The sequence below is a fragment of the Urocitellus parryii genome, chromosome 11 (genome assembly GCF_045843805.1).
Source record: "Urocitellus parryii isolate mUroPar1 chromosome 11, mUroPar1.hap1, whole genome shotgun sequence".
Classification (NCBI taxonomy): Eukaryota; Metazoa; Chordata; class Mammalia; order Rodentia; family Sciuridae; genus Urocitellus; species Urocitellus parryii.
This window is the reverse complement of record NC_135541.1, coordinates 124,972,925-124,986,580: the sequence shown is the minus strand read 5'-3', so window position 1 is coordinate 124,986,580 and position 13,656 is coordinate 124,972,925. Positions and strand designations below refer to the sequence as shown.

Below are 13,656 nucleotides of genomic sequence, written 5' to 3'. Positions count from 1 at the left end.
CGCTCCGCGTGCGGGGAGGGGCTGCAGGCGAGGTCCGACCCGGCGATTGGCCGCTTGGGTCCCACGCTCCCAGAACTGGTTCCCCGGGCCGGCGGGGACCGACGCCGCTTCCGGCAGCCTGTTGGGTCGCCCTCTGGCCCCTTCGCTCCTGTGGTGGGCGCCGGTGGCTGTGTCGGTCGTAGGGCAGAGAACCGTAAGTTGTACCTCCTCCACGGGGAGGGGGCTGAGGCCAGAGTGGAAAGGCTCATCCTTGTCTCTCTTTGCTAAGGCCTCAGCCTCCGTGAACCTCCTGATATTCTCCCCTAAGAGCCTGACTTTTTTTTTTTTCAATCCATCAAGACTTAGCTATCACCTCCTACCTGTGGCTTTCCTGGACTGCTTTTCTTGCAGAACTCATTTGTCCCAGTCGATGGTAGTATTTTACGCATGCCTCTATTAGGGTGCACTCTCTTACAGTGTTTCTGTTTTAAATCATTGGATTTGATTTGATTTCAGTTGTTAATGGATCTTTATTTTATTTATTTATATGCGGCGCTGAGAATTGAACCTGTGGCCGCACACATGCTAGGCAAGCACTCTACTTCTGAACTGCCATCCCTGCCCCTCTGATAGTGTTTCTGTTCCTCATAGATCATAAGGTTTTGTAGGGCAGGTTCTAGTACTTAATACATAGTGCCCAGTGAGCGTTAATTGAATGGAATTGATTTCTGGAAACTAGCACTCTCGGGGAGGCAGAATGTAAATTCCTTATATAATTAGGGAACAATAAGAGACACGACGGTACATAATTACGGGCTTTTAAATTAGTGGTTCATAGTATTAGCGTTTCATAATTGCTTTCAGAATCCAGAGAAGAAAGAAGGCAAGAACTTGAGGGGAGTCTTTATGCATCACAAGGTCTCAAATTTGGAGAGACTATAGAAATCATGTATTCATTCTACAGATATTTATTGAGCCGCTAACTACATGCCAGAAAAATGTTAGACAATGAGAATCATAGAGAATTATTTACTCTAGTTATGCATCGTTCTTGTGATAAACCCTTTTTAATAAATTGTTATTCAGGGCTGGGGATGTGGCTCAAGTGGTAGCGCGCTCGCCTGGCATGCGTGTGGCCCGGGTTCGATCCTCAGCACCACATACAAAGATGTTGTGTCCGCCGAAAACTAAAAAATAAATATTAAAAATTCTCTCTCTCTCTCTCTCTCTCTCTCTCTCTCTCTCTCTCCCTCCTCTCTCACTCTCTCTTTAAAAAAAAAAAAAAAAAAAGAATTTAGGCTCTATCCCCGTATTAAGTAAGTAGAGACCCATTATAGATTCCTGAGCTGAACGGGGAGATGAATGGTTTATAGTTTCCAACTACCAGTTTATAGCCTAGAATAAATAAATTTTGTCTTCTCTCTGAGCCTTTCCTCCCAGCGTCCTTGGAGGTCACTCATTTAAATGGAAATGGAGTCACATTTGTCTAACCTCCAAGCTCATGGCCTTTTCTTGACTCCTCACTGCTTTGCAATCAGTGCAGTTTCCACCTCCTCCGCTAGAACTGTCTGTCAAACAGAAGGGTCCCTAAACCAGTGCTTTTTCCCCTGAAAGGGACTGTGAATATGATGAGAAATTCTTATTCTCTCTCTAGTCTCCATGACACCCTCCCTCCCCTAGTATGTTCTCTTTGAATAGATATAATTTTTTCCTCATATTTTTATGTAATTTTTTCCTCACTATTTATGTATAAGATACATATGTATGTATATACACACAGAGAAAGAAACTGAAATAGTACATATCAAAATATTAATAATACTTATCACTTAATATTAGGGCCATGAAATAATGGGCATTTTCCTTTATATCTTTATGTTTCCAAATTTTCTGAAATAAATCATTTTACCTCTATAATCAGTAAATAAAAGGGATGATTTGGGGGCTGGGTTTGTGGCTCAGTGGTAGAGCGCTTGCCTAGCATGCCTAAGGGTTCATTCCCAGGAACCACATAAAAATAAACAAATAATATAAAGGTATTGTGTCCATCTACAACTACACAAATATTTTTTTAAAAAGGGATGATTTTCTCTTAAGAGTGCTACAATATAATTTTTCCCTTACATTAGGCTTAAAACTTTCTAGATTACCCAGACACATTTTCCCATCTTTTCCTTCCAGCTACAGATTATTAATCTTACCAACTAGTTGGTAAGTATGTTTAAATTTATCATTACAAAAGCAGTATTTATTCAGTATAGGGAAAACATTTAAACCCATATAACTAAAACAAAAATCCCCATCACCTCAAATAAATCAATGTTAATTTTTAGTGTATATCTTTCAAGAACAACTTTTTTAAAAATATGTATTTTTTTTAGTTGTAGATGGACACAATATCTTTATTTAATTTTTATGTGGTGCTGAGGATCAAACCCAGTGCCTCATGCATGCCAGGTGAGCCCCAGCCCCAAGAAAAACTTTTTAGTTTATTTGTCTGTATGTATTTTTGACAAAAGAGATTATTTTCTACATATTGTCTTTTTTTTCATCAACTAATCTTTTGGTGAATTTCAAGTTGCTACTCACTTTAATGAAATAGATTTTACTTTTAGAACAGTTTTAGATTTACAGAAAAACTAAGCATATAGTATCTAGAGTTCCCCATATGTTCCTGGCACATACTTTCATACTTTCATACTTATTACCAGCATTGTACATTAGTATAGTGCATTTGTTACAATTAATGAAACAATATTGATATGTTATTATTATGCAGGTCAGTGTGTGTGTACACACATACACACACACACACACACACACACACTTTTCATGTATCAGGATATTAGTTGAAATGTCTCCTTAGGCTTCTCTGGGCTGTGACAGTTTCTCAGACTTTCCTGTTTTTGATGACCTTGACAGTTTTAAGGAATAATAGTCTGGTGTATTATAAGATGACCCTCTGTTGGAAGTTGGTGTTTTTCTCATATTAGACTGAAGTCATGAGTTGTTCTGTTGTCATTATTATTTTCTTCCAGTACTGGGGATTAAACTCAGAGGTGCTTTACCACTGAGCAACATCCCCAACCTTTTTAAATTTTCTACTTTGAGGCAGGGTCTCACTAAGTTGCTGAGGCTGGCTTCAAACTTGCAATCCTCCTGCCTTAGCCTCCTGAGTCATTGGGATTACAGGTGTGCATCACTGCACCTAGGGAGGTGATGGGGGTTTTGAGGGGATAATCACAGAAATAAGAGTACCATTTTATCATATCATATTAGGGACACATCTGTCGACATGCTTACAGTTGATGATGTTGACTTTGGTCACCTGGCTGAAGTAATACTTGTTCATCTCTCTATTGTAAAGTCATTCCCTACCCTCTAGCTTTCCAGATGGTTTTGAACAAAAATTTCTATATATAGTCCACAATTAAGGAATGAGGAGTTATGCTCCTCTTCCTTTTAGAGTGGAGTATCTACATAATTTATTTTTGGAATTTTGCATGAAAGATTTGTCTTTTCTCCCCCATGTATTAATATATTCAGTCATTTATGCTCTTACAGATTCATGGATAATTATTTTATACTTTGAGGTTATAATCCAATATGAATTTATATCATTTCTCAAATTATTCCAGTTTTGGCCATTAGGGGCTCCTTTAGTTGGATATCATGCCCCTTTGACAGCCCCATCAATGTGTGTGTGTGATTGTGGAGCACTTCTTACTTTCTGGCACCTTGAGATATTCCTGGTTCGTTTTATTTCTTTCCTGCCCCGTCCTAAATTCAGCCATTTCTCCTAGGAGCCCTGTTTTTTTGTTTTTTTTTTTTTTAATGGGAAAATGGTATTAGAAACCAAGATCGGAGTGTTGAGTGTGCTTATTGGTGCGAGATATGGTTCCCCAGCCTAGCTACCTATGACTGGCTCCTCCGGATTGATAGCAAGAGGCAGAGTCCAGTTCAGTACAAAGAGAAACTTTCTATTCATTAGAGTTGATTCACACTGGAAGGAGCTACCTGGGGGAAGAATGCATATCTTCTCTTTAGGAAAATACCACCAGAAACTGAATAGTAATTTACAGAGTGGAGTTGTACATTGGGAGGGGTTTGGATTACATGACCTCTAAGGGTCTTTCCAGTTGCAAGTTTCTGTGTGCTTACAAGTGCTATTCAAAAGATCAGTTTGAGCTGGGTGCAGTGGCACACGCCTGCAATCCCAGTTACTCGGGATGCTGAGGCAGAAGGATAGCAAGCAAGGCCATCCTGGGCAACTTCCCAAAACTGTCTCAAAAAGTACTGTGGGTGTAGCTCAGTGGTAGAGTGCGTCTAGGTTCAATTCAGTGCTACAATAAATAAATAAATATATGAATATATGAATAAATAAGATCACTTTGATTATGTCTTTCTTCCTGTGGTTGACAACGAGATCCCTCTGGTGATTCGATTCATTCTTTTGTCCCCACAGTGCTTGGCACACTACCTTTTACATGTTAAATACTTAATGAATGTTTTGCTGAAATGCATTCCAGTGGATTAAATTCAGACTTGGTTAGGTTTGAAGATCAGGGAGAGAAAGAATTCAAAAATTATATGTAGAAATATAGGTAATGATATACCCCAAATTGTCTTAGGGATTTATGGAAGTTTCATCCAAAGATCTAGTCACTTTCTCCTTTGTGCAACAGTTAGACTAACTAAAGTTATCTATCCTGTTAAGACTATGTCTCATCCATGTTTATATTTCCAGAAATACCCTGCCTGACATTGTGTCTTCATGGTCAAAACTTGTTGAGTGACACTGACTTTTCAGGTGTCAGGGAGAGAAGATTGCCTTGCCCAATCCTTTGCTTCCTGACTCTTCTGTTGTGCTTCTTTTTCTCTTTGTTTTTGTTTTTATCAGGTTTTTCTCACTGGATCTCTGACAATCCAGGCCCCCTCCACCATGGCCAGCCGGGGTGGGGGCCGGGGTCGTGGCCGGGGCCAGTTGACCTTCAACATGGAGGCCGTGGGCATTGGGAAGGGGGATGCTTTGCCCCCACCCACCCTACAGCCTTCTCCACTCTTCCCTGTGAGTGTTCCCCTCCGTTCCCATGACTCCCATGTGCCCCTGGCTGACCCTACCTGACCCTAGATTCCTCCCGGGCCACCATAAAACTGTCCTCCTCCCTGCCCTCCCCACCCTCCGCCTTGTCTCTATACTTTGAACTCACAGGGATGTTTTTTAGGCCAAAAAAGTGTTTCTCCTTACTTCCCATACTCACAGCTTCCCAGCTTTCAAAATGCTGGGGTGTTTGCCCCTTTTTTTTTTTTTTGGCCTCTGCTTATTCAGTGGGAGCACTGGATTAAATTGAGGCGAGAAGCTCTCATAAGTATGTCCTCCAGAATTTTCTCTCTGAACTGACCATGGCTCCTGCCTCCTTAGCCCTTGGAGTTCCGCCCAGTACCTCTGCCTTCAGGAGAGGAAGGGGAATATGTCCTGGCACTGAAGCAGGAGCTACGAGGGGCCATGAGGCAGCTCCCCTACTTCATCCGGCCAGCTGTTCCCAAGAGAGGTCAGTTGACATGCTAGCATCATGTTTGGATGCTTCCCATGGGCAGTGCCTGTGCTCAGCACCAGCACCGGGAGCTACGGGAAGTACACTAACTAGGGAGATGATGGTAATCACTTCTGTTTCTAAAATGCATCTCAGTGTGATTTGTTTTGAGTCTTACCATAGTCCTGGGACCATGGGAGGTGGAGTATTAAGATCTCATTTCACACGTATAAATGAGGTGTGCATTAAATTTTAAGCAAAATTTAATAAGCCCCAAACAATCAGAAGGATGCAGGGTCTTTGAGCATCCTTCCTAGGTAAAATAGTAACCCTGTGGCTCGCGGGTCACAGGAGGTAGGTATGGGGGAACTAAACGAGGAAACTTGGAAGGCTGGGGGCAGTGACCACTTACCAACTGGTAGGCAAGGACAGTGTTTCAGTGTGTTGACAGCTGGTGCTCTTCTGCTGGAGTCCTGAAAACGGGCTCAGAGAGGTGAAAAACTTACTAAATTAACCCTGTTAGCAAGGAGAAAAAGACTGGAACACTGGTTTCTTGCTGGGTATACTTTCCAGTTCACTACTTTATCTCTTAATATGGTAATGCCTTTGAGCTAAGGGAAAAAGAAACATCGTCATAATTTCAGGTGGCAGAAGGGCAGGTTAGAAGGCTAATGAGGTCCTCACTGAAGCTGACTCCCTGGGCTGTGTGTTGGGATGAGAAGGTAGACCATTTCTTAATGTTGAAAGGGTGAACCCTCAGGAACAATCCTGTTTAAGGGCTCTTAAGGGATAAACCCTGATCCCTTATGTGGAAGCTAGAGAGAAAAAAGGAAAAGAAAGGTGGTGATAGGATCTCATAAAAATCAGAGGGAGAGGCTGGGACTGGGGCTGGGGCTCAGTGGTAGAGCACTTGCCTAGCATGTGAGGCCCTGGGTTCCATCCTCAGCACCACATACATACATACATACATACATAAAGGTATTGTGTTTATCTATAACTAAAAAAATATTGAAAGAAAAGAAAATCAAAGGGAGATCAGTAGAATTGAGGAAAGAGGGTGGGGCAAGGAGAAATATTAGGGAGTGGCATCGGTTACATTACATTATTTTTTTTTTTTTTTAAAGAGAGAGTGAGAGAGGAGAGAGAGAGAACTTTTTTTTTTCCTTTAGTTCTCGGCGGACACAACATCCCCATTGGTATGTGGTGCTGAGGATCGAACCCGGGCCGCACGCATGCCAGGCGAGCGCGCTACCACTTGAGCCACATCCCCAGCCCTACATTACATTATTGTAGCATGTACACGTTCAAATATGTAATGATGAATCCCACCATTATGTACAATAATGCACCATTAAAAAATATGGAGGAGCCAGACATGGAGGCACATGCCTGTAATCTCAGTGACTTGGAGACTGAGGGAGGAGAATCTCAAGTTCAAGGCCAAACTCATCAACTTAGCAAGACCCTCACCAACTTAGTGAGACCCTGTTTCAGAATAAAAACTAAAAAGTGGTAAAGCACTCCTGGGTTCAATCTCCAGTACAGAAGTAAAAGAGAGGGGCTGGGGATGTGGCTCAAGCGGTAGCGCGCTCACCTGGCATGCGTGCGGCCCGAGTTCGATCCTCAGCACCACATACAAACAAAGATGTTGTGTCCGCCAATAACTAAAAAATATGTATTAAAAAAATTCTCTCTTAAAAAAAAAAAAAGAATTAAAGAGGAAACTCTGACCCTTGACCTCTGACTCTTCAGATGTGGAACGTTATTCAGACAAATATCAGATGTCAGGACCAATTGACAGTGCCATTGATTGGAACCCTGGTAGGTGGTGAGCTCTTTCATTGACTGCCCTTCTTTTAAATGCTTGATATGCCTCAAACCACCACCCCACCCTCACCCAAATGTCCCTGTATTCCCTTCCCTATGTAGGTCTACTAACTAGAACTTTACATAGGCTTCAAAACACTCTAAGATTTTTGTCCCCCAAAAATCTCATAAATAACCCTCACTCCTCAGGAGGCATCTAACCCTCAATTTTGTCCTGAGAAACTTTAACCCAACCCCTTCCTTCCTTCCTGTCCTTTAAAACCCTCTTTTCTCCTTTAATAGCAGTCATTCATTATTCATTGATGACTCCAGGCAGGGTCCTGTTGACACTCACATTTTCATCATTCCCAGATTGGCGGCGTCTACCCCGAGAGCTAAAGATTCGAGTGCGGAAACTACAGAAGGAGAGTAAGTGTATCTGTAAAAGGAGGGAGAAGTTTCTTCTGTCCACTAAAAGGTCTTTTCTCCTAATTCCTATCTGGTCCTAGAGTTTTTGTTAGGTGTCATGATGGCCACATGAGGGCAGCAGAGTGACATGTTCACTGCAGGAGAGTAGAGTGGACGGCAGCCACTATGTGCTTTCTGATCCTTCACTTCTTGATCCCCCCACCAGGGACCACCATTCTGCTCCCCAAGAGGCCCCCTAAGACCACAGAAGATAAAGAAGAAACAATACAGAAATTAGAGGTGAGGAAAAATGTCAATAGAGAGCTCCTGGGCCCTAGATTTACTCTCTGTCTCTTGGCACATGTTTGCCGTGATTTTTCCCATCTGTGAACTGAATCTGAGTCTCTTCATCTTCATATGAGACCTTGGAAAAAAAGGAGGAAGAAGTGACTTCAGAGGAAGATGAGGAGAAAGAAGAAGAAGAAGAAAAGGAAGAGGAAGAAGAAGAGGAGTACGATGAAGAAGAGCATGAAGAGGTGACAGGGACCTTCCACTTCAGTCCCCCTCCCTTCCTCTCTGGATCCTCAACTCTTCACACTGAACATGTTCTTCTCAGAGGGTTACAGGGCCAAAAGAGAAAATGCCACTGAAGGACAGGGGTCCCCTTCACTTAGTGTATACCCAGGCTGTACTCAAAAATGAACTGCGGGTTGGGTGCAGTGGCACACGCCTGCGATCCCAGCAGCTCAGGAGGCTGAGGCAGGAGGATCACAAGTTCAAGGCCAGACTTAGCAACTTAGCAAGACCTGGTCTCAAAATGAAAATAAAAAGGCCTGGGAGGTAGCTCAATGGTAGAACACCCCTGGGTTCAGTCCCCAGTACGGCAAAACAACTACGGCTAGAAGGGATGCTCCAGACCTGGGTGGGGTGATTGGGAGTAAAGGGTCCTGGTACAGAGGGAGGAAGGAGAATGCTGAAGCATGTCTGACTTTTACTTTTTCCATTTCAGGAAACTGACTATATCATGTCATATTTTGACAATGGAGAGGACTTTGGGGGTGATAGTGATGACAATATGGATGAGGCTATATACTGAAGAAAAGCTTGAAACAACACCCTGGACCCTCATATTTTTCTTGATTTGGAATAATTGTCCCTATTATTTAGTTTTGTGGACAAAAGAAATCATTTGGTCAGAGTCCACATTACCTATTCAGTCCCTGGAGAAGGAATGATGACCCATAGCATTCTTTTTTACCCCTCTTCTTCTGAAACTTTGTATCACTCTGATTCTTGGGGAAAGGGGCAAGTATCAATGAAGGGAAAGGAGAATGGAAAGAATAACCAGGTTAGAGCTGAGATAGCTGTATGCATACCACTACCTGATTTTTAGGTTTTGTTTTGTTTTTGTGTGTGTACATAATTGGGGGTGGGAAGAGGAAGAATAAGACCAATTTTATATTTTTAAATAAAATGTTTTTTATCTGTCTCCAAAATGATGTCTGGTGAAAGGCTGAAGGTGATGCGGGGCTGAACCTGTCTCTACCCCTCAAGAGTCCAGTGGGTACACTGGGTGTTGTAGCCTTCTTGACCCTGGTTTCTTTCCTCCCACCTGCAGGTGGGACACATATTCACCATCTAGCCCTGCCAGGGAGTATTCAGAAACTCACCTGCAGGGGCTGGTGGTATAGGTGTGAGACCCTGGGTCAATCCCCAGCACCACATAAAGATAAATAAATAATAATAAAGATATTGTGTCCATCTACAACTAAAATAACTTGAAAGAAACTCATCTGCAGGACTGGGGGCGAGTTGCGGAGACTAGCCCCGACTCTGAACAGACTGGCCAGCTCCTGAGTTCCTGGTCTTTAGGCCAGAGCTGCGTGATCACCTCTGTTCACATGTGTTCACAAGGACACAGGCCCTGGCTTTCCCACACTTGACCTTGATCATGCCCTTATTTACAAAGAATGATCACAGCTATTTTTGTAGGGAGAGTCAAGAAAGCCAAACGTGGGGGAGAGGAGGGGCTGGCTGCTGTTGGGCCTGCTCAGTCCTCTTCCAGCCCCTGGAGACCCCGCCCTGAATAGAGTGTGTCTGCCAGGGAGCTCCCTAAATGTCCTGATCTCCGATCTCCGCTTGCAGAAGCCGCGGTTTCTCCTTTGGTCTTTCGGTGGAGGAATTCAGCTAGCCTCCTCGTTCCCTTCTTGAGGAGGGGGTGTCGGCCTATCGCTTTACAGGAAGTGAGGAGGGTGAGAGGAAGGGAGTGACTTCGGGACAGTCAGCTCTCAGAGATGCTTTCTCGCCCACACAGCTCTCCCCTGGGTGAGGTCACTTCCCTGGGCTCTGATTGGCTGCTGAGAAGCCTTAGATGAGCTGATTGGTTCCAGCTACTTGCCACGCAGCTGTCACGAGTAAACTGCGTGTCCAGAATAGGAACCGACTGAGGAGACGCGTACACATCTGGGTTGCTGTAACAGCGGCCCTGCTGAGCATTGGAAAGTCGTAAGGTGTTTGTAGGAGAACCTTCAAGAAGTTCCCCAACGGCATTTAAGCAGGCCATTCCCTGTAGCACCAAGTGGTAGAGATTGATAATCAGATGTTTCTGACCCCTTTGTGAACCACGAAGAGGAGCTATGACTTCATGGAGGGAAGCACCTTAAAACTCTAGTTTCAGGAGCTGGGGTTGTGGCTCAAAGGTGGAGCCCTCACCCAGCATGTGTGAAGCACTCGGTTTGATCCTGGGCACCACATAAAATAAATAAAGATATTGTGTCCACCTATAACTAAAAAATATTAAAAGGCATAGTTTCAACGTGGTAGTGTTAAGATGGAAGCAGCCAAGAAAATAGAAAAGGGAACAGGAATAGAAACAGAACATTCCAGAGTTATTGAGCAATTTGTGATGATTGGTGTGTTTTCTTTTCTAGTTCTCGGAGGTATTGTATGAGTGGGGCAGGGGCAGGGGCAGGGGATCTGTCCCTGGGGTTTTTCATAACTACATTTCAGCCTATGATTTTGATTAGGGAGAGCTCAGCAGAAAACAAAAGTTTAAAGACCCTTAATTTTTTTTCCTTTTACCATATTCCGTATATGTACATACACACTGCACACACCCAGCAGTCCTAACCTGCTCCACTATATCTGTAGCTATGGTGGGTTAGAGCCATTCACTAAATCCTGTGTAACCGAGTCTGGGAACAAAGAGTCTGGACAACAAACAGTGGAGGCGAGATTGAACCCCATCCCTACCTGTACCTCTACACATGCACACATCCTTTTTCACCAAGCTGGGGAAAGCAGGACAAAGGTTGGAATGACCACTTGGGATCAGTTGTACTGCCTCAAAGACAAAGTGTCAGAAAGATTCTTGAACTCTACTCTGTCTGGCCTCCTGCCCTTCCTGGCAGGTGACCTTGTTGGGCAAAGCCAGAGACAGGAGACCCGGCAGCTTCCCCAGATTCCAGACATAAGCTAGAGTGTTTCCATTGACCTTTCTCCGACTTACCATAGGTACTACTGGGCGGGCAGAAGCTAGAGTCCAATGCCAAGTACACAGAGCTGCCGTTCCCTTGGGGGAACACTTTCAGAGGACTCACACGGTGCTTGTCAGCCCTGTACTGTGGTCAGCTAGGGCCTGTTTGTGTGGAAGAGATGGTTTCCATGCCCACAACCTGGACCACACTGGCCCAGGCAGAGTAGGTTGTATGACAAGAATCTTATTTTTCCCTACCCATGCTCCATCCCTTACCTTCCTGGTCCTCTCTCACTTTGGCAGGCAACTTGAGAACCAGGTCTGCAGTCAAGTATAGGTACTCAAAAGTAGTTTGGGGGGGGGGGGCTGAATGGGAGACCTCGATATAAGTTGCAACTTAGGGGCTGGGGATGTGGCTCAAGCGGTAGCGCGCTCGCCTGGTATGCGTGCGGCCCGGGTTCGATCCTCAGCACCACATACCAACAAAGATGTTGTGTCCACCAAAAACTGAAAAATAAATATTAAAATTCTCTCTCTCTCTCTCTCTCTCTTAAAAAAAAATTGCAACTTAGGATGGGAGTGGAGACCAAAAAAAAAAAAAAAAACTAGAGAGTCAACCTGGGTATGGTGGCATGCCTTAATTACAGCCATTTGGGATGCTGAAGCAGGAGGATCTCAAGCTCAAGTCCTGCCTGGGCAACTTAGTGAGATCCTGTCCCAAAATAATAAATAAATAAATAAATAAATAAATAAATAAATAAATAAATAGGGAAAGAGATTAACTTCAGTGGTAGAATACCCCTGGGCTCAGTCTCCAGTACAAAAAAAAAAAAAAAATTGGAAAGTCAAATGGATAAGGTGGTTGAGTGCCCATGATTTAGTAAGAAAAAGACAGTTGTTTTCTTTAATTGATTTTTATTGTTGTTTGAACTTTGAAAGAAAGAAAGGGAGGCATGTAGGCGTAGGCTGACTAAGAGGTAAGTTCAAGGGAAGAAATGCCATCTCAATTGGGCAAAGCACTATTTTATTGTCCTAGTTTCACTACTTCATAGTTTTGTGCCCTGGAAAAATCATGTGAAGGTGCCATGCCTCAGTTTCCTCACTCTGATACGTGAATTTGGACTCCGTGTCCTCTCTCACACAGTAGTACTGATATTGATCCTCCTGCAAGAGTCCATATGGCTCTGAGAACAAAGGCAGGATGTGTTTGGCTTTTGCTAAACACATTCTATCCTCTGGATTTTCCCACCTTATTTTTGGCCTAGGCTGGCTAAAGACACCTCAGGCATCTAGCCAGCCATTCCCAAGAGTAGCAGGGAGATCAGAAATTCCATCAACTAACAACAACCAAAAAAAAAAGGGGGGGGGGAATCCCTAGAGTTCAAGGTCACAGTCTGCAAGTCCCAACTCAAATCAAGCTGACTATTAAGATTTCTGACCAAGGAAGGGGCTGGCAGTTAAGGTCTTCTCTATCCTTCTCAAATACCTCATCTGGCCTGTGGACAGAGAAGATAATTGAGCTAGACAGAAATAGCTCAGTTAGATAATCTGGCCAAACCAGTTGTAACCTTTTCTCTACTGACCTTTACACTACTAAGTCCATCTATTCCCCAAGGTTACTGGGGATCACAAATCAGGAAATAAGAAATTTCAGCTTTTTAGCATCATCTTGGAAAGGGCGTTGCCTATCCAACGGACCTAAATTTGCCTCTTTGAAACCTAAAAGGAAGGGAGGTTCTACCTCGACCCTAATAGGAGTCAGTGAGGAGATGCTGATTGATCCCTATCTGCAGGACTTGAGAGGCCAAGTGCTGTTACCTTGAACTCCAAGAGCTAGGGAAGGAATCCAGAGTGGACCCTGACCAATGTTCCATGATCTTGGAGTCTAGGACTATTTTCCATTCTCAAACGTCCCTTCCTCTCGGGAGCCTCACTATGGACTATGTTCCCCAGGTTTAGACCTCTGCTTCTTCCTCAGTGGTCCCCATCCCGTGTTTCCTTTTCTCTTGGTGTACAGTAGAGAAGGGGAAATGTCCAAATTCTGTCTAGCACTTTACTACACTCAGAACAGCATCGATAGTATTAGAATAGAGGGGGTCAGTTAGACCTATGTTTGTCTTTCTGAAAAGGGTGGGAGGAGGAAGAAGCCCACCAAAGTCAGGGACACAGGTTTGAGGTCTTTCTCTTCTTGGAAGGAATAGTTGAAGCCTCCTCTGGACAGAGAAAGAAACCCTGGTTTTCATCCTCCTTTTGCTCAGCTATGGCCAGAGACATAGCCATCTTGGAGAGGAAATTCCCTCATCAAGTTAATGCTTCTCCCTTATTTTTCTCGGGTAGGGTGGTAAGAGGAAGTGAAACAGAGATGGACCTTGTGGAAGAAAGGGGAAATGCTGACCAGCCCTTTTCTGAACACTCCATTTCCTTTCCCAGCCTCTCTCCTGAGGCGTGGGCCTG

General features: G+C 43.8%; 1 protein-coding gene across 2 annotated transcripts; it reads left to right on the top strand.

The window, feature by feature from the left end:
* Polr3gl (RNA polymerase III subunit GL) lies at positions 1 to 9,235 on the top strand. 2 transcript variants are annotated; one of them, XM_026380975.2, is made up of 8 exons: positions 1 to 193; positions 4,880 to 5,047; positions 5,402 to 5,531; positions 7,266 to 7,334; positions 7,692 to 7,748; positions 7,954 to 8,027; positions 8,150 to 8,263; positions 8,737 to 9,235. In XM_026380975.2, exons 2-8 carry the CDS (start codon positions 4,922 to 4,924, stop codon positions 8,821 to 8,823), a joined length of 657 nt encoding a protein of 218 aa, XP_026236760.1. In that variant the 5' UTR covers positions 1 to 193; positions 4,880 to 4,921; the 3' UTR covers positions 8,824 to 9,235. The 2 variants fall into 2 exon arrangements, with proteins under 2 accessions (XP_026236760.1, XP_026236761.1); XM_026380976.2 differs by lacking the exon at positions 4,880 to 5,047 and having other exon boundaries at positions 8,737 to 9,234.
* The last annotated feature ends 4,421 nt before the right edge of the window (positions 9,236 to 13,656 follow it).

Excerpts from the sequence above, each read along its gene's own strand:
- Polr3gl (XM_026380975.2), top strand. The coding sequence starts at position 4,922 with ATGGCCAGCCGGGGTGGGGGCCGGGGTCGTGGCCGGGGCCAGTTGACC. Across the intron at positions 7,335-7,691 it reads TGCCATTGATTGGAACCCTG|ATTGGCGGCGTCTACCCCGA; the intron begins GTAGGTGGTGAG and ends CATCATTCCCAG. Across the intron at positions 8,028-8,149 it reads AAACAATACAGAAATTAGAG|ACCTTGGAAAAAAAGGAGGA; the intron begins GTGAGGAAAAAT and ends TCTTCATATGAG.